At 43.3% G+C, this 20,640-nt stretch overlaps 1 protein-coding gene across 3 annotated transcripts; it reads left to right on the forward strand.

Moving 5' to 3' along the window:
• Positions 1-12,520: 12,520 nt before the first annotated feature.
• Positions 12,521-17,950, forward strand: LOC142000663 (actin-1-like). 3 transcript variants are annotated; one of them, XM_074975091.1, is made up of 2 exons: positions 12,521-12,542; positions 16,848-17,950. In XM_074975091.1, exons 1-2 carry the CDS (start codon positions 12,521-12,523, stop codon positions 17,948-17,950), a joined length of 1,125 nt encoding a protein of 374 aa, XP_074831192.1. The 3 variants fall into 3 exon arrangements, with proteins under 3 accessions (XP_074831192.1, XP_074831191.1, XP_074831193.1); XM_074975092.1 differs by lacking the exon at positions 12,521-12,542 and having other exon boundaries at positions 16,844-16,962; positions 17,047-17,950; XM_074975090.1 differs by lacking the exon at positions 12,521-12,542 and having other exon boundaries at positions 16,817-17,950.
• Positions 17,951-20,640: the final 2,690 nt, after the last annotated feature.

Below are 20,640 nucleotides of genomic sequence, written 5' to 3' on the forward strand. Positions count from 1 at the left end.
GACTTGTCCCTTATGAAGAAAAACCCCCAACTATGGGACAGCAGACTCTGTGAGTTTCAAGTAGAGGAATTGCATCTCAATGGTTGTGTCAGGGTAATAAAGTTTGTACTCCCTCGGGTTCAATTGCCTAAATTTGTGGATGTCCCAAGTGGGTTTTAAGACATCTGCATAGAGAGGTCATTTGCTTACAGATGGATTGTCCATTGCCTGGCACTGTCTATAGTAATTTACATCATTGCTAAGAGAGTGGTAAATGGTTGTAAAATGCTACATGCACAGCTCCGTATCCAAGGAGAACATTTACCAGGTTCAGAGCTTTTAAAAATGCCCTAGTCTTGCTGAGCATTATTAAGCACATCCTTTTTTGCCTTTTCCTGAATCTTTATTAGAGCCTTTGTAAACCCAGTTGCCGTCCAGCTGATTGTTCTATTTCCTGTGTTGTCAACTCTCACAATTTTAACATAGATCTTGCGATATTTGGTGAAGTCCTTGAAGCCCTAGCTCCAGGAGTCAGGAGTCTCAGCTTTCAATGTCTCTAGCTCTAGTGGTTGCATTGAAAAGCTTAGGGATGTGATCTGAGTGCCCCCTAAAGGCTCAGCAACGAGAAAGGAAATAAAAAGACCCTCCCTCCTTGTTACAAAAAAATTGGTGAATTTTAAGCCAGTCTCATTTTTTGAGACTTGACCCATGGTATTTGAATGTGTGGGGCTGACAATACTGCATTTGTTGGAGAAGCAACTTTGTACTGATTGAAAAAGACTTGGGTTTTTTCCCCCACTGTGATGGAAGGGTGTAACCCACACAGACAACAAAAGGGTTAAGGTTGGCCTGAGAGGCCAATTATGCTACTTGGTTACACCTGAAAGCTGGGCCAGACTTAATTAAAGATGAAGCCCAGCTGGGGAAGAAGCTGGGGGACCACTATAAAGGAAGGAAGTCTGGAGCAGATGGAGACTTCAGGGTAGTGGGTAGGAGTGCTGCAGTTCCTCTATTTGCTGCAGCGTGACTAGGAGGAAGCCCAAAAAGAGAGTTAGACCCAGGATCCTCTCCTAGGTAGAGAAGTTCAGCAAGAGGCCAGCAGAGACAGAGAAGCTAGTGAGGTGGGGCAAGCTGTGGTGGTGAGTCCTGGAAAAAAAGGAAGGATATGGACTCGTAGGGGCAGAGTATAGGGGCATTCAGTTGAGGCCCAGAGAAGGACAGAAAGTGAGTTTGTTTGTACTCTTTAGTTTGGGATCTTGCAGGGGAATTCCAGGGGAGAACCCTGTTGGTCCCAGCCCTGAAAGAAGGGTGGACCTAAAGAGGTTGTGTGGAGAAGGCCTTTTGGACTTCTATGCTTTTCCAGAAAGGGAGTGGGGGACTAAATCATGATCTGGTTGCAGGGCTGAATTGTGAGAAGAGAAGGACCACCACAGGACTAGAGAAACCATGGGCAGGGGGCCTTAGACAAGAGGAGCCTGCCATGCCTTGCCAGGAGGGGTGCACCAGCAGTGTGTCTACTCTTCTATGCCCATTTTATGCCACTTGAAATCCAGCCCCTAGTGATTCTGACCTGCTCTTTACATTCCTTCTGAGGTTGTGGGGGTGGGTGGAGGAGAACAGCGGGGAGCCTCATCTCTGTTCTCTGGGAGCTCGGGCTTTCAAAAGGTAAAAATGTAAACAACAGGGCTATGTCTTGGGCAAGGCCCTTAGCATCACAGATGGGGCAGTGCTGATTTCTCCCACAGAGGAGTGCCTACAGCTGCCAGAATCAGCAATTATGTGTGGGCAGAAGACACCTCAGAAGAATGAATAGGAGCAAGGTGTTCATGCTACTGCCTTTAGGGCCACCGCTCAAGGAAGTTCAGCTCTGTCTGGGAGTTGGGATTCAGGCATCTGCGTCTGCGATGATTGTCCTGCAGATAGTCACACACTTTCTCTTTGTGTTCAAAGGCTCCTTTCTTTTGTCTGTGTTTTCCTGTCGGATACCTCACTTAGGTCTGTGTGTAAGGCAGATACCACGGGGTATTACACAAGGTAAACAAGGGAGGGCAACCCGACACCTGCATGACAGCAAATGTTGTGATTTGACAGTCACAAAGGGCCAGGGTACAGATCTGCTGGACTTTGTGCCGAGACACGCAGCGCTCTATAAATAGATTCCGGCTATGCACCCATTGCCCAAGTCTGCATAGTGCTGAGTATGTGAGACACTGAGCACTCTTAGCTCTCACAAACTGCAATGAAAACTGTCTTGGAAGAGAGCTGACTGGAAATATCTCCAGTAGACTAGATATGATAGCTGGTAGATTGTAAGCTCTTTAGGACAATGGAGTCTGTCTTTCTTTATGGCTAGTAGCAATATTACCAGACTGTCTAGTGTCCTCACTTTACTAGGTGCTGTGCAAACACAAAGTAAGGTACAAGAGATTACAATCTAAACAGGCAAAGGGTGAGAGGGTTAACAGAGGCACCCAGAGGTGAAGTGACTTGCCCAAGGTCACCCTGCAGCTCAGTGGCAGAGCTAGGAATACAACCAGGTCTCCCTGGTCACAATCCAGTGCCCTATCCACTGGACCACACTGCCTGTACACCTGTTGTGCTATTCAAGTAATGAATAGTCATAGGTGTCTTGATTTTCTATAGTATGTTTTATACAAATTGTATCCCTAAAGAGCTCAGGAGCACTAGACAGCATGTGGCCTGGGTTCTCAGACACTTTCATAGTACAGACTGCATCTTAATAGACAGATCACCCCATGGCCATCTCTCCTCTCATTCCTGATTGCCCGGACCATCTTGCTGCCCATTCACAATGATCAGGGCCCCCTTGTTTCCCATGTGTGGTCACGTAACATCCCCAACACATCCACTCCTGTTGCTTTTGTGGGAAAGTAATATTAGCGAGATATTTGCTGTGTTTTTTTTTTTTTAACCTTCCGTTGTGATTGAGCAGCTTGAAACAAGGCGGAGAAGGCTCTCCAAGCAGGACTGTGAGGATGAGTTAGCTGCTCACCTGGTGCTTTGAGAGCCTTGGGTGAAAGGTGCAGCGTAAGTGCCAAGTATCATCGTTGGGGCTTTCTCCGACTGCTGCGGTTTCATGGTGCAGCATTGCTGAATTAAATAATGATGCTGCTGCAACAATGGCAGGTTTGGGGCGGAAATCTGGATCTGAAATGAGCCCAGCCTTAGCGATAAGAGACCATGGAATGCTATGTGCCCGTGGTCTTTACCCTTTCCTCAGTGTGTGCTCGCCACTCCAGTTAGCGTTAGCGGTGGGCTTTGAGGGCAAATGGCCTCATTTTATAGAAAATAGGGGCACTATATCCCCGAATGGGCGTAAGTCTGACCAGTGCCTGATAAAATCCCGGTGAGCAGGTTTTCCAGCAGCTGGGCCAAGAGCTTTCACCTGTGCAAAGTGGAAATGCACGGAGGGCAGCGTTGTGCTGAACGGTTTGCGTGAAGGAGCCTCTCCAATCTAGCAAACCCACTGCTGTTCCTTCAGGAGGCTGGCTCTGTGTTTTTGTGAGCCGTACCTAGCATACCTGTTGTGCTGGCACATAAGGCAGGAGGGATACGCTGCCAGCTGTAATCACTGCTCTGTGCCATGGTGCAGCGTGAGGTGCCTATTTGCTTTGTTTATTAAATCTCTCATCACCCCGTAGGCATGTATTTCTTGCCTCGGAGTCACGATTACTGCTTTAATTATTAGCATTTCCTTTGCCAGCAATTCCTCAGCTTTCATTCCCTGAATCAGCAGGGCCTGCTGCAATTGAAAGCCTTGAGTGCTTTACCCTACCGAGACGTGACTGGAGTCGTAGGAGCCATTTGGAATGGCAAATCCATTTTTAAACACCCAAGCCTGAGCAGCCTCACTTCAATAAGCGACCCAACCAGGAGGCTTCGCAAATAATGACTGTTCATGTCAAAGATTTGGATCATTTAAAGGGACAAGGGGGAGTAGCTTAGGTCTAAAATTTTGAAATATCTTACAATAATTGTGTGTGTGTGTGTGTGTGTGTGTGTGTGTGTGTGTGTGTGTGTGTGTGTGGAACTGCCATATTTAAAATACCCTTAAATAAAATTACTTGGTCTCTTAGGGAATGTCTACATAGCGTTTTGGAGCGAGCCTCACTGCCTGGCCAGATAGCCTGGGGTTGGTGTGGCTCACAAAAGGAGCTGTCTAGACAGTGCTTTGAAGCTGCAGCTAAGGCTGGACTTCAGGCGCCAAAACCTTCCTGCTCTTCTTCCCCACCCTAGGCTTCAGAACCCAAGCTCCAGCTATTTCTAGAGCATGACCTAGCCTGAGCCCCTCTGTTGACCCAGGCTGAGGCTTGCTCCCACTCCATCCAAAATGCTGTGTAGACAAACCCTTTAGAAATTAGACAGCAAAGCCTGTGTTTATGTAGGATGAGGGCCAAAGAACAATGACCTGTGCTTTTGTCTTCCTTCCATTGGCTCTGCAGCAGGGAACTATGTTCTGACAGCTCTATTCAATTCTTACTCCAGGTGGGTCAGTTCTCGGTATAGGGATTGAGCACCTTACAGCTGAGGTGGAGAGTGATGCTGGTCTGCAAGGTTCTGCGGGATGGAAATGCCAAGGAAGGAGAGGAGCCAGCTAGCCAGCCACAGTAGCAGTCCGCAGAGGTGCCTTATTCCTTTGGTTTAAATGGATGGAGGCTGCTGTCAGGAGGACCTTCCACTTTGAAATTAAACTTCTAGCCCAAGATGTCCCCAGTGTGTTGACTTTTTTAGGCTACTTCATTTAAATGTTTGTTCTTGGAGGATATCTTCTGGATTTGTATTTACATTCTAAGTTGATTCCCAAGTGCCCAGAGCTACTGGAGAAAGAGTTTTGGAGGCCAATCCAAATAACTAAAGCAATAGAAATAAAATGGTCTGAAGATAGTCACGTAACATATTTCCTTTGCTTATCATGATCACTCCAGTTCAGGAGGGGAGTTTTTGTCCCAAAGGATGCAGTGGAATCCTTTACATATCACCACATAATATGGCACTTTGTATTGTACCCAACAAGGTTCCCAATTGCTTGGATTATTATTTGTCAACCAGCGAGGTTTGTTTTGAAACTCTTCTATTTTAGGTGGTTATATAGGCCCCATCACCAATGTTTGAGCATCTTACAATCTTCAGTGCAGGTATCCTCACATCACCCCTGTGAGGTAGGGCAGTGTTATTACCACCACCTTACAGATAGGAAAATGAGGTACAGAGATGAAATGACTTGCCTAGGATCACATAGTCATTTCATTAGTAGTCCCCCGGAATCACTTGGCTTCCAGGTCCTGTGGATCCTCCCCTTAGGCTGAGGGGGGGTCCTTCCGCCCGCCCACTTCCTGGATCCCAATAGGATCACATAGGAAGCTCACGACAGAGCCAGGGATTGAACAAAGGGCTCTGGAGTTCCATGCTATCACCTTAACCCATGGATTGTTCTTTCACCCTGAAGCCACTGGCCTTAGCAGATGGGCATCAAGTTATTGCCTAAGTGTTCTTTTTCTCAACCTTGGGAGAGAAGCCTTCAGAAAATAAGTGCCCTGAAGTCCTGTGCTATTGTAGAGCTGGTCAAGTAACGGGGAAACATATATTTTGTTGTTTGTTCAGCAGAAATGCCAACAACGTTCTTTGGATCAATCACTCACAATGAATAATTCAACAAGCTCCCTTGCTACAGGGCATAGGAAAAGGATTGTTTGGACTCGGTTGGCCCCTTGCTCTGTAATGGGTCCAAACCAAAATCCCAGGTCCAGACTTTAGGTTGTTCCAAATCTGGATCCAGATTAGACTTTGTGGCTTGGACCCAGCTGCGTAAGAGTCAGAGCCTGCCAGATACAGAGTATCCTCAACACCCTCTGAAATTAAAGGGAATTCAGTGGAGTGCATGAGAAGATCCAAAACAGCTCCTTCAATAGAAGTTCTAGGCCATGATCTGTCCTGTGGAGAACAGGCAGCTCTTCCAACACACATTACCTAGCAAATATTCACATAGGGAAACATAATAAAAGGGAAAAGCCAAGTCATTTAGGAAGTCTGGCTTCATACCGTATGTGCAGAGTGTACATGGCTGGTGGCCTTTTGAACAACTTCTCACATTAATTTTCTTCCAATGCTGACAACTTTGATTTATGACATTAAGGCTAGTTTAAAAACACCCAGACGTGAGGGAAGCCAAGAGTTTTGGAAGACTAAGGGAAACGAGGTCTATCAAGTGATGGATAGCATTGGTGGATAGGCAGACACCCCTCTGCACTCACACTGCAGCCAAATCGGGTCCTGGTTGAATGAGAGCAGAGGGTTTGCTTGCATTATGAGGACCTCTCTCGTTCAATTTTTAATATTGAATATTCTGCCAGAAATCCCATGGGATGGCAACAAAGTATTTTGTTGTAATGTTGGGTTGGATGCCAGGGGAGGAAACAGACAAAGAAGGACTTAGCAAATGAAAGAGATAAAACAGAGTGGTTGGGAAGGTTTTAAAAACTCCCTGGTGCAAGAACCCAGTGTAATTTCCTCCTTTTCTCTCTCCCTAATGTTGACAATAGTTGAACTTCTCTCTGTGTAAACGTTGCCTGTCTCCCAATAACTTAGGTTGCCAGTCTACCACCCCCTGTCTTTAGCCCCTCTTTGCCTGTTTTCTGTTTATTTAGTTTTCTGATGTCAGATCATAAAACGGACACTGGTTTAAAAAGTCCTTGACCTTGGAGGCAGAGGGAAGCATCGTGGCAGCACTTTACATTTCGGGGGACCACATAATCAGCTAGTGTAAATCAGCCTCCACTGAAGTCAAAACACCTGATTTACTGTTACCCTGCAGAAGGGAACAGCTTTTGAGGAACAGTCTCTGACTACTGGCCAGGAGATTCCTATTAATATTTATGAGTTACCCTCAACTCCTTTGCATGTCAGTGGAAGAATGAAACCACATAAGACCCAGTTCTGTTTTCAGATATGCCTGCTCCATTTCTGCTGACTTCAGTAGGAGCTGTCTGGTTGTGTCCGAGGGCAAATTTTGAGTTTTCAAGTGTAACTGAACCATAGAAAAGGTAAAGAAGGCAGAAATGGTGCAATAACAAATCTGAACAAACCAGATTAGCTGCCCATGCTGCTTACTGCTGTGTGGACACCTGTAAAGGTTGCACCTTAAAATATCATTTAAATATTGCTCTGATCAATCAGGTAGATAAAAGGTTTATATACAATGCTTAAGAGGTGCCAACCATTGGTGAAATAACATGGGGGGAAATGTAATAGCTCAAAAGGAATATGCTTTTCTCCTAATGAAAATTAGATCAGTATTTCTTGTAGCTTTATTACAGAAAGTGTGATTGGCCCTTTTGACTTGTGAAAAATAACACTCAGTTTAAATGGCTCTTTCTTAGGAGTCAAGTGTTATTTCACAACAGGCCTTCAGAAGGATCACTTAAAGAGGTTTTCTTAGTTATCCAAACATTTTGCTGACATGCCCTGTTCCTTGGTGCTCTCACACCCTGTTAGCTGTATTGAGTTCGTGTTTACATAACACACACTTTCCCTGCAAACTAAAAATGAACCAAATAATCAAGGAGTGAAGTATTATGAAAGTTTTGTCTTTAATTTTATCAATAGTTTTAAATATTTAGAAAGCAAAACATAAACATCTTAGAAGAAATCCATGTGTTTGCTCTTGTCCAGAATTGTTAGGATTTATAAACAGATGCTGCTTTCAGGGTGTGGAACGGATGTTTCAGACTTTCCACCAAAGTTATATATGCTCGCGTCATTACAGCTCTTCCCCTGGCCTAAACTGCTGGCACAGTTTCCCGAAATGTTTTTCATTAGTAAACTTTTCATAACCTCAAACTGTAATAAGCTGCACAGTGAAATCCACGAGGATGCCAGCTGGAGTTGGCACTTGGCAAAGGACTTTCCGAGCTGTTTGCTTAGCTGGATTTGAAGGATGTTCAGGACCAAGTAACAAGACATGTGACTTAGTTTTGACCTATATCACTGGCCAAGCTCCAGTGATATTACACTTGAATGCTGGTTAATGTGAATGCCTTGCACCTCGGATTACAAAAACTCTGCACTGGTTGCTTTCACACCTCATATACAACTTTAAATCACAGCCTGGTGGCAATAGGTTGCATAGGGCTAACTTGTAACAATGAGACTCCAAAATGGTTAATTGAAAATTTAATCCTAAATGAATAGTTATTCTTCATGGGTAAGAGGAGCACAAGTTTCCTTTCTGTGGCTCTTAATCTAGTTTTCACTCAGGGCCTGATCCTATACCCACTGAAATCAATAGTAAAGCTCCCATTACTTCAGTGACACACATACCAGCAAAGTGAATTAAGCATGCATGAAGTGATACATACAACAAGGGACAACAGCTGGGAGAAAGTGACTAATGGGCAGTTGCATGCACAGATGAGTGTCTAGGTGCCTAAATATCCATTTGGGTACACAGTTGCATGATTTATTTGCACAAATATGGCTGCAAGCAGGTGTAAGGATTTTTGCACAAGGTTCTCTGCCTTTCTTTTGTTAAATAGATGTTCAAGGTTTTATCTCTGCTGAATATTATTTTATTACTTGTATTGCTGTCAAGTCTAAGTGCCCCAGTTGAGATTTGATACTGTACGTACGCTAGGAACTGTATGTACACATAGTAAGACAGTTTCGGCCCTATATGTTTACAATCCAGACAGACTCAGAGTGGGATTATTGTCACCATTTTGCAGATGGGAACTGAGGCACAGAGACTGAGTGACTTGACCAAGGTCACAGAAAGAGTCTATGGCAGAGCTGGGAACTGACCAATCTCTTGGCTCCCAATCCAGTGGTTTAATCATAAACCCATACCTTCTTGACACCAGTCTTTTATGCATTCTATAGGAGACGGGGGGGAGGGGGCAGTATTTTTACTGACTGTCACTGAGCACCCCAGGAGGCATCACTTTTACCCTTGGCCCGTAGCAACAGAAAGGGTTAATTCATGGCTGAGCAGAAGGAATGCACTTGGGTGAAATTCCTTTACCCTTTCTTGATACTGTCCATTGAGGAAGTAAATAAGTCTTTTTTTCTGCTTTATCTCAATTTTCAGATAATCAAGTCTACCATTTTAAATATGTAGATTTTCAGCCAGGCTTTTATTTGTACATTATTTATACAGGGCTGAGGTGTGTGGTTCATTCTTCCATCTTTTTCTTTTCTTTTCTTTTTTGTTTTTTGTTAAATCTATTTTCCCAAAATGGAAAATATGCAACTCTAAGTGCCTTTTGTGAAGCTGGATTCCAAGCTGTTTGAATTAAATCTGAATCCTGCTGGGGCTTGAACCTTCCTGATTGTTTGTCACTAGCAGGGTTTGTTACATTTCAGATGATACTATTAATTCCAGGCCCTTCTTCCCCCCCGAGATACTTAGTGACTGTAAAGAGTAGAAGATCAGGTCTGTATCCCCAAAGACATTCCAGTTTACCAACATGGTAATTTAAGTTGCCCCTACAAGGACAGTGAGATGTATTTATTTTTGTGGTATAGTTTATAATTTGTTTCCACTTTCCAGAATACCTTTTTAGGACCTGGAACATAAACAGTTTCCCTGTTGATTTAGATCTTCTTTTCTATTTAGCAACCATTGATTTTATTTTCCTCCCCAGTGTTTTGTATGCAGCTGAAATTAACACACCTCTTTTCGTTTAGCACCAGCTTCAATTTGCACAGGGCCTGAGCCAGTGAGTACCATAGGAGTTGGATTAGGCTCAGAGCTTTCCCCTGTCTTTGCCGGCATCAATCCTTGCTACCACACAAAGCTCAGTGAAGGAAGTTTGTTACTGAAACACATCTGCAGGGTCAGCAGAGGGAGCACAATGCAGTTTTGTGGCTTCCGCATAACAAAGGTGTGATCTGCAAAAGCTGCCAAACGCACGGCTTCCTACTATGCCATTTCAATGGGACTACGTGTGATAGGAAGCACTATCCTTGGTAGCAAGTGTTTTGCAGCAGTGAGAACTGGTCATGGTTTTGGAGATGAGTTTTGTAAATCTGTTTCATTTTATATAGCTAAAATCTAGAGGATTTACTAGAGATTATGAACAAATTTAGGGTGAATTCCATCTCCATGTACAGGGCAATGCCGGAGCTATGTGCCACGTGAATTCTGTTTTGTGCTATCCTTCTGCATAGGGGTGAATTTCACCTCTCCAGAATAACAGAGTTGGTCTTAAAACATTAATCTGCCTTTGCCTATTTAAAAAATATCCAATGCTTAGCCTGCAACGAGGACCAAACCCTGCATTTCTGGTATGCACAACTCCAGTCTCTGATGGGTTTCTTGGAGAGCTGGGGGCACAAAGAATGTAAGGTCAGGTCCATTTTAACTAAAACCCTTCTCTTTTCCACACTTTGGATCTCTATTTCAAATTCTTCACTGCATCTCTGCTACAAAGTTAGCCTGCAGAACTCACTGCCACAAGGTATCAGTGAGGCCAAGAGCTGACCCAGGGAAAGGATCACCCAACTGCCCACTGCAGGGTTTCCTGCACCTTCCTCTGAAACATCTGGACACTGTCAGAAGGGGGTCACTATATTAGATGGACCACTGTGGCAATCCTTTCAGCATTAATAGGTGCTCCATGCATGGAATGATGGCAGATTTTGCACTCGAGACCAATATTTTAGATCAAAGGTCTGCCATGAAAATTGGAGAGGAGGACTTTGTCCATCTGGTGCTCACAAAAATGAGTTCAAAATGCTGCCAAAGTGTCTGAAATCTGGGTATGCAGAAAATTGTGCATTGAATGTTTTACGTTTTAAAAAAAACCCTAAAAACACAAACCCCAGGCGTTTCAACAAACACAGTCAAATGAGTCAGCGCGAAGACGTAAAATCATCAGGGAAGGCAGCGTTTGTTTTTACATGGGGGTTATTGGAAATGCTAGGGGTGCATGGTAACAATTTGTAGCTGATGTGTTTTGAAATATCATAACTGGTGTCAATAAACACATTAAAGTTCAACTTCAAAGAGTGTTGTGGGTGTCTGGAGTGTGCTGAAGGGCTTCACGTTGAAACAAGTGAGGAAGCAATCAAACACCTCCCCTCAGAGAGGAAAGGGATCTTGCAGGGTTGTTAGAGCGAAGAATCTGTGATTGTGATTACTGCTCCTGATTGGCTAAGAATTGTTCAATCCTTTTATTTTCGTTACCCTGTCTGAGGGAAGGCTGCTGGCGACCAGCTTTCCTCACCCGCTTGCCCACAGTGCATTGTGTTGCTTCCCCCTTTGCTCCTCTCTCTCACATCCAGGTTCTCCTAGTGGAGACACCCTCGCTCGGTGAGAACGCACCCATGTCTGTCTGTTCATCTCCCCGGAAACACTCACTTCAGCTGCCCTAGGACACGCTATGCAAATCCACGCACTCCAGACGGGCACTGACTGGACAGGTCCCATGCTTGCACTGGGGAGATGGGACTAGAATTCTGGTCTTTCAACTGCATAAACCACAGTCCTCTAGCACTTGACCTAAAAGAGATCTCCCTTTGCCAGCAGTAGTAATAGGTCCTTTATGCTATCTGTGGGATAGCCACTAGAGAGCAACATGATTTCATACACAGCATGACTGGTCTGTCCACCTTAAGATATATCTTCTTGTTCATTATTTCTTTTATTTTCCCCTTTTTAATTCATTGAATGTCGCTAATGTCTGGAAGCATTCTCTCGAATTGCAACTCCAAACAGATGTCAGCTACTAATTTTCTGTCCAAATATCAAAGGGACGCTGCAAAATCCTCTTCTGAGACAGTCACAGAATGTCCTGTGCTTCCTTGGCATGATGTCTTCCTGTCTATGGTTACATCCTTCTAAATAAGAGCAAGGCATATTTGCCCTGGCAATTGACTTGGTGCTCTAGGACCATGCAATGGTTAACAAGGAAGTTCCATCATGAAAAAAAGGCACAGAAAAATGTTTTCTTTGAAGCTTCACTGAAATCTAAAAGTTGCAGCTTAATCCATTTTGAAAGCCGTATCAATCATCCTGTCGTGCAACACACTATCACAGATGTGAAATATAAAAACGAGCTAGCCTGGCCGACGAACGCAGGGCCCATTCTCCCCGTCCATAAAAGCAAACATGGAAACTATAATTCACACAAATAATAAACATTTAATAGGGGATTCATGGGAAGAAAGGGAGCAAAAAGGACCCTGACACACTGGCACTTGTGTCTTGCCCGACAAAGCTCATTTGTTATTTGGGAGAGAAATTAACACCAATTCATCAAGCGGCTTGTCAAGTTGATGATGGATATGTCACTTCTTGCTTGGAGCAACGTGTCTGAGATTTTTGTAAGCACTGTGCTAGACTGTAAAATGTGATTACTTGCAGAAATTTGAGGAAGTACCAGAGTTGGAATGGGTTTGGTTAGTGACAAAATTCCTTGTCCCAGTACTCTTTCAATGAAATCCTGGGGAGCTTTGCCAGTGACTTCCACAGGACCAGGATTTAACCCAGGGTATGCTGCTGGCAGTCTTGTGACTAACAATAATGTGCCCTGAGCACATGGCATGTTCTGAGCATCTCTCAGATGCAAGCTTAGCATTCAGAGGTTCCAGTTGTATTCAACTCTGTATAAACAATGTACAGTATATTATAATGATGCTCTGTAAACCTTATGCCTTCCCGTGGGGCAGATTCAGCTAAAATGGACCATCATCACCCAGTCTGACTTCCTGTATGACATGAGCCATAGGACTTCCTTGAACTAAATTCTGTTTGAATTAGAGCCCATCTTTTTAGGAAAAACATCCTAATTCCCAGTGATAGAGGATGTATCAAAACTCTTGAAAATGTTTCAGTGGTTAATTACCCTTACTGGTAACAATTTGCACCTTATTTCTAGATTTAATTAGTCTACCTTCCTTTTCCAGCCTTCCAGTATTTTGTTCAGTCTGGATTATCTTCGAGGAAGATTCAGATGAGAACAAAGAGATTCACATAAACTTAAAAAAATGAGTAGATAGTGGGATAATAACATGGAGAAGAGTTAGGAGACTTGATAATGTATTTAAAAGTCGGATGGAATAAAACTGAACACCAGGTTTTAACAATAGGTATAAATCAAAAGAAGAACTGACAACAATGAAACAGTACTGCATGCTTAACCTGCGGAACTCACTGCTACAGGAATCCAGCATAAAATAGTATGTCTGGATTTTATTCTACTAAAATATGGGTAATTTAATTATTGTCTACCATGCTCGTAGCTACCCTGTCTTAAACAGTATTAAAAGGACATTTACTCCTCATGTGTCAGGCTACCCGTTGATCATTAGAGCTATGCAAATTCTGCTAACAATCCCTAGCAATTCCAGATCATAAGGGTTTGTTCCACTTTCTTTTCCCCTAATAAGGGCTCACATCCCTGCAGCCCAGTTCCATAATGACTTGAATGCTGGGCCAGCCACTAAACAATACATTATTTATATAAATTCTCTTGCTGAGATACTTAGATGGTCCACATCACTATAGTATCAGAGTGCATCCCAATCTTTAATGTGTTTATCCTCACAACACCCCTGTGATGTAGGGAAATGCTATAATCCCCATTTTCCAGCTGGAAAACTGAGGCACAGATAGGTTAAGTGTCTTTCCCAAGATCACACAGCAAGAAATTGAATCCTGGTCTTCCAAGTCCTACTCTAGGGCCCTAACCAGTGGATCATCCTTCCTCTCTATTTGGTAGCAGCTAGAGGCTCTAGATCAGGGGCTTATTGTGCATGGTACTGCACAATCTGCATCATAGGCACTCAGTGATGCCATGAGGGTGCACTAGGTTTAATTCAGCACAGGACTCCCTTCACCCCACACCCCACTGTTTTACCTTTAAACCCCACATCTTCAAGCAAAACGCACTCCATAACTTTTGTGTGGCTTCCAAACTCAGAATCTGGCCTGAATTCAGGGTTTGCCACCAGAGAGATGTTTAGCTAGCCGGGTGTTGGGGGCGGGAAGAGAGCATTTCTGGGCAGGTGAGATGGTCAACGCACAAAGCTGTGTACGGTGTTTTCAGTGGAAACGGTATGCTCGGCACTTCTCAAATAAAATAAGCAAGAATGCCCTATTAGTAGCATGTTTAACTTTTTTTTGTGAATTGTGCCCTTTCACTAATAAAGTCCAGTGTCTGTTGATATGAATTTGACACCGTTTATGAAGTGTCTGCAGAAATTTTGTAGAATACACATATTAAAATATTTCCAATGGCTTTTTTTTTCCTTGGGTGCCAGTTCATTATCAGTTGCTTGTTCTTCAGTGGCCTGTGTGAAAGGAAACTGGTGGTCTCACCTGTTTCTGGTGGGCAAATATTTCCCTGACAATTGACAGCACTTGGCAGACTTGCAGGACCAAGGTTTGAATGGGCCATGGAGAATGAACTAACTTCTCACGCCAAAATATGTTCCTGCCAGGTCAGGTTTGAACCACATTGTCAAGGGGGCATAAAGGAAACTTTTGTTGCCCCATGTTGTACCTGTTCTGAGTGGAGGTCTTCAGTCTCCAATACTTCCAATTGACGGGAGCAGCAAATTCACACACATTGTTACAAACATAATAGTAAGAAAGTAAAGGGTAATAATTCATGCATGACCTTGTTATGATGATTTATAAAGGAGGGCCAATGTTGGGTCCAGATGGGTGTTCCAACTTCTCAGCCTAACTACTGTTTTATAATTGCAGTCAAAATTCCCTTGTTTAAATAATAAACATTATGTTCTATACTGAATACTTCACTGTAAACTGCACACTGAACATGCTGAACTAAATAGGGCTTCTATTGCGATGAATATAACAACCTCTTAAATGATTAGGACACCTGTTGACATTAATATAGAAGTGCACATGGAAATAAATGTGCCGCACATTGAAATATATGTACACAAATATTTAGAGGATTAGAGAAATTGCTAAAATGGATAGAGCAGCATTTAACACGAACATGTGTGGAATCTAGGCTGAAATGGAAAGAACATGCATGGAGTCGATCACTTATCAGCTGTTACGTTTTTGGTTTTGGTGAGTTTTTTTAAGTTCACTTGGGGCAGAAAAGTCCCTGCACTAACAGTCATGGATTTATATATTCAGTAGAGATTTTAAATATATCTTTCTTTGGAATCTGCCTCTGATTCATAACCACCTTCACTTAGTAGCTGGCACCTTTGCCGTGCAAGCTGCAAAAGAAAGTAATTAAATTTAATAGAAGCCACCTTCACTTTGAAGCTGCCCTAGATTTAAAGCCATGGAGAGAAGCAATTAAACTACAACAGCCCTGGATTCGAAACTAAGTTATATGGTAATTTTTGTTAAAGGAAATTTTCACTGTAACTGGGATTGGGTTGTCAGACCTGATTGTGTTCAGAAGTATATTCCAAAATTAATGATAGAAACCTTCCTCAGGAAACCTTTTCTTAAATCAAAAATACAATTTAAAAAGAAAGCAAAAAGAAAAAATAGGTGTAAAACTGAGGTCAAATGTCACAGACAGAATATTTCAAAACTTTTGGAACTTTGGTTCTCCCCCGGAATGTGCTGTGATGATAAAGGCTAAGAAGGGAAGAAGGATGTTTGTTTGCAAGCAGGCTTATCTGGCAGCAGCACAATAGGTAGGTTCATTTAGGAAAGGTGCCTTTTTTTCAATGGAAAGTGTTAGACGCTTCATTTAAAGAAAGCTAGTCTCCTGAAAACAGCAAAATCTGCAAAAATGACCCGTTTGTTTTTCACTTCCATGATTTTTTGCAGGTAAGGTAGAGCTTTGAAAGTAAGTAACAGCAAAGACTGACGAGAAACAGAATGCCATAACCAGTACCAAATGTAGCCCCGTTCTGTTTAAAAATTATATTTTTTAGGAGTTCTGCATGTAGGATTGAAAAGAATTAAGTGAAAGGTTCTGCTTTTGGTGCAGGCACTGTTCAGAAATCAAACAGGCATATTCAGCTAGATGCCCCACAAAAGCGAAGTTGTTCCCATCTTCAACAGCTGTTGGCAATATTTGCAGATTATTAGTTAAGGTGTGGGTGCATGTGAGAGGTTTAATTATTTTCAAGCAGGCACTTTGCAAGCAGGTTCGAGAGTGATTCTTAAATAGCTCACAGGCCATAAATGAGTCCATATGGAGCTTATGAAAAAAAGCTAGTAAACTGTATATTCATAACAGAATATTTCTTACAGTGTCACCAGCCACTGGAGAAAACCTGGTAGGAATAATACAGGTTGGGGGGGAAAGCATTGAGTATTAGTTGTTGGTGAGGCATTATGAACATGTGTGCTTTGGTGTAAACAGTTGATTATTTTTATTTGTATTTGCTAGCACCTGGAGGCTCCAGCCAGGATCAGGTCAAATCAAGACATGCCTTTCTGTAAGAGACGCTTAAGTCAAACACAAATTATTGGTTTCAGTAAACAACTGAAATTTGCTGGCCTGTGTTATATAATAGTCCCTTCTGGCCTGATACTCTGAAAATCTAGGAATCTAAGCAAGCCATTTTTCAGGGATGTATCTGAGATCAGCAATCAAATCTGTACAGCCCTGACAGCTGACTCTTCAGCAAAACCATTATTACTTCACTGGTCCATTGTGAGGTACTTGAGAGCAGAGATGGGAAACTGCAAATTCCTCAAAAACCTGCCTTGGCATTTGTCAGTAGCATAACAGCCTGGTTGATAGCGTGGGAGAATGAGAGGACTCTGCCGTGTATGACATCAGCAATCTAGAACATTTATTATCGAACATTCTGCTTGCATGGCATCTCCCGAAAGCAGCTTTCAGGTAGGCAGCAAATAGTTCAAAGAATGTTTGACCCTAAAATTTTAGATATCCCAGCAGTGATATTTGACAACGGATCTGGATTATGCAAGGCTGGTATTGCAGGGGACAGTGCACCGAGGTCAGTTATTACAGCAATTGTTGGTCGCTCGAAAGCCAAAGCAACGATGCTAGGAGCAGGACAGAAGGAATTTTATGTTGGAGAAGAAGCCCAGTCCAAAAGGGGTGTCTTAAGTTTGAATTATCCAATCGACCATGGCATAGTTACGTCCTGGGATGACATGGAGAGGATCTGGAGACATGTCTACGAGTGTGAGCTGAGAATCAAAGCTAGCGACAGGCCAGTGCTACTGACGGAGGCCCCACTCAATCCCCTGCAGAACCGGGAAAAAATGACTGAGATCATGTTTGAAGGCTTTAAGGTGCCTGCCATGTATGTTGCAGTGCAGGCGACCCTGGCACTCTATGCCTCAGCACGCACCACGGGGATAGTAATGGACAGTGGAGATGGCGTTACCCACACCGTACCCATCTACGAAGGATATTGCTTACCCCATGCTGTTTCCAGGTTGGATATCGCAGGCAGGGATATCACTGAATACTTCATGAGACTCCTTTTGGAAAGTGGCCACTCCTTCGTGAGCACAGCTGAGAGGGAGATCGTGAAAGACATCAAGGAGAAGCTGTGCTACGTGGCTTTAGATCCCGTCCAAGAAATGAAAGCAAAGCCAGAAGAAATCCTCAAAGAATACAAACTGCCTGATGGAAATATCATTAAGATCGGCAATCAGCTCTTTCGAGCCCCAGAGACCCTTTTTTTGCCCGCTAACATTGGTATTGAAGCCCCTGGGGTGCACAAAATGATCTTCAACAGTGTGATGAAATGTGACATTGATGTTCGCAGGAATCTTTATGGCAATGTGCTTCTTTCTGGTGGGTCCACCCTCTTTCCTGGACTGGACGAACGGATCCTGAGGGAGATGCAGCGGCAGGTGCCCATCGGGATGGCCGTACGGATCATAGCACCGCCCGAGAGGAAGTACTGTGTGTGGATTGGGGCCTCCATCCTCACTTGCTTGTCATCTTTTAAACAAATGTGGGTCACCGTCAGTGATTACAAAGAGTTTGGTGCAGCTGTAGTACACAGAAAATGCTTTTAAGGAGAGACTACGCAACTGAACCAGTGTCTCATTCGAATAGATGGTGCTCAAGAAATGCTCCCAAGATGTGAACCAGAAGATGCTACAGCAGTTTGTGTATTTATTGGCTGACCAAACATTACAGAAAATAAAACTTTAGAAACATACCATCTTGTTCAGAATGGCTGTTGTTTTCCTATCCCCCTCAAAGGGTGCACAGTGTTCTACCACCTCCCCTAACTACTTTTTCTTGCTCCCACGTCTTCACATCCTTATTTGCACCTTATTTGCATCTGATCTCTACTCAGTGTTGGCTGGGACTCCCTTCAGAGGCACGGATGCTGTTCCTTAGCAGGCCAGAAGGGTCACCCTAAAGCAGCGGGAGCCATTCTTTCTCACCACTGACTGAATACAGTAGCCCCAAAATGTTCTTCCTCCTACCACGAGGAGAAAAAAAAAATCAAACCCAGAATTGGAGTCAGGTCTGGCTGAACCTTTCTCTCCTAATGTAGCAACACAAAGCAGGGCTGGAGAGTCATGGGGGCAGTGTGGATAGCTTATGTTTTGTTATCTTTGGTATAGCGATCCAGCTTATGGTAAACAAATGTGACGACCCTAAAGGAACATTAAGACAGAAGTTCTGCTTTCCAAATCTTTACTGTGTTGGAGCTTGATCCTGCAAACATTGACCCTGATGGAACGACCCCCTTTACTGACATTACTCATGCGCATAAGCGTTTGCAGAATGAGGCCTTTAGCTGCTCCAGAAAGAACAAGACTTGTGCAGTCTTGGGTGCAGCTCCCTGTAAATATTTATCTGTAAAGTGACCTCATTACCCTCCTTCCTTAAAACTCTCCTTTGCCATATTGCCTACAAAAATCTTGACAACGGATACTGCTGCCTCTTGTGCTGACCAATATTGTCTCCTTGTTTCCTTGTACCGCACCCCTCCACAGGCCGCCTATCTGTACCCATCTATTGTCTCCTGTCTCAGAGGTAGATTGGAAGCTCTTTTTGGACAGGGGCCTTCTTTTTGTTCTGTGTTTGTACAGCGCCTAGCACAACGGGGTCCTGGGCCATGTCCAAGGCTCCTAGGTGCTGTGGTAATACAAATGAATAATGTTAATTAATGTTTATTTAATTAATTAATACCAAGAGAAGCCTATCTTTTCAGCACATAAAAGGGCATTTTCCTTTCCACTGTCATGGTTCATAATTGTATTAATAACCCTTAGGTCAGGGATAGTCAATAGGTGGATCATGGGCCAAATCCAGACCACCAGATGCTTTTGAACAGACCCCTCCATATTTTTATTTCATTATTAATTATTATTATTATTATTGTCATTTTTAATTTTTTTTATTCTTTGCTCTGGAGTCTGGACCTTGACCAAGAAATTTGGACAAAAATAATTGCCTACCCCTGCTCTCGGTCATTTCAGACAGTTATTGACTTTCTAGGTTTAAGGGCCTGAGTCCAGGAGGTGGGGTTTTGCTTGTTGGCACATGGACGTTTAGAGTGTGTCTACACGACAAACCCCCCTTCCCCCAAAACAAGTCAGAGCCTGGCTCTACAGCCTCGGGCTCGCACTCTAACCATAACTATGTAGTTGTTGTGGTTGGAGCTCAGGCTCCGAAAACCTCCCCAGGCTCTAGAGCCCGAGTTCCAGCCTGAGCCCAAATATCTACACAGCTATTTTAAGCACTGTCGGGTGAGCCCATGTCTGCAGAGCCAGGCTCCGAGACTTGCTGCCTTGGGGGTTTTTTGTTTGTTTTGTATAGACCCTACCCTTAGACCCTTCTCCTTCAGAAGATAAAATCACATCAGATTTGCTGATCTTCCAATTCTGTGTACTGCTGAGTACACTGCTTAAGTCACAGCTGGGCCCATCTTCTAATGGACGGATCTCTGTGAATCAGTGCCCCAGACTGGGTAGCACACATTTCACTAGGGGGCACCAGAGCAGCAGCTGGAAGAGAAAGGAGAATTTCTTCAAGGACGATGACTGTACTTCACTGTAACATATATAAACCTACTGAATATAGTCATCCTTAGGTAAAGCAAAATGATACGCTAGTGCCACAATCTTGGCTAACTTCAGAACTCAACCAAACTGTGTAGGTGGGTGGAGCGGGACAGGAGCTGGTATAATCTCCTGGAGAGACGCATGTGCTGTTTGGCAAAAGTGATCAGAAAAGGATTCAGCTCATTGAAAATGAGCACTGATGTACCTAAATGTCTCAATGTTAAAAATGCTCAGAGCCTTATAAAAGCAAATGGTGCATTGCTCTCTGATTCAGTGCATTTCAAATCCTTACTGTTCTGCTTTCAAAAAATTCTATATTTTAAATTTCTTAATAATTTCCCTGATACACATGACTAGGTGAGTTAATACATTGAAAGGCTTGAATATATCTGCTTCAGTTGTAATGGCCACCAAACAATCATTATCTAGCTCATCCATTGTTGTGTGTTACAGGACTAAGCACTGGAAATGCCTTGCTTGCCACTACATGAGTGGGGATAAAAATCCTGAATCCTGGTCAAAGTTAGGAGCATCAGTCCTAGACTTTGGAGACTAGCAGAGCTTGTCATCTTGTAAAACTGAGACGATAAGGTTGGAAGATACATCCTTAAACCTTCACAACTAAGCTTCCCAGAAGTAGCTTTTTCAGAAACTATTTAAGGTCTAGGGGGAAAGCTGAAGTG

This window comes from Natator depressus, chromosome 18 (genome assembly GCF_965152275.1).
Source record: "Natator depressus isolate rNatDep1 chromosome 18, rNatDep2.hap1, whole genome shotgun sequence".
NCBI classification, from domain to species: domain Eukaryota; kingdom Metazoa; phylum Chordata; order Testudines; family Cheloniidae; genus Natator; species Natator depressus.

What these genes read in the sequence shown, in the direction of transcription:
- LOC142000663 (XM_074975090.1), top strand. Translation starts at nt 16,817, where the DNA reads ATGTTTGACCCTAAAATTTTAGATATCCCAGCAGTGATATTTGACAAC.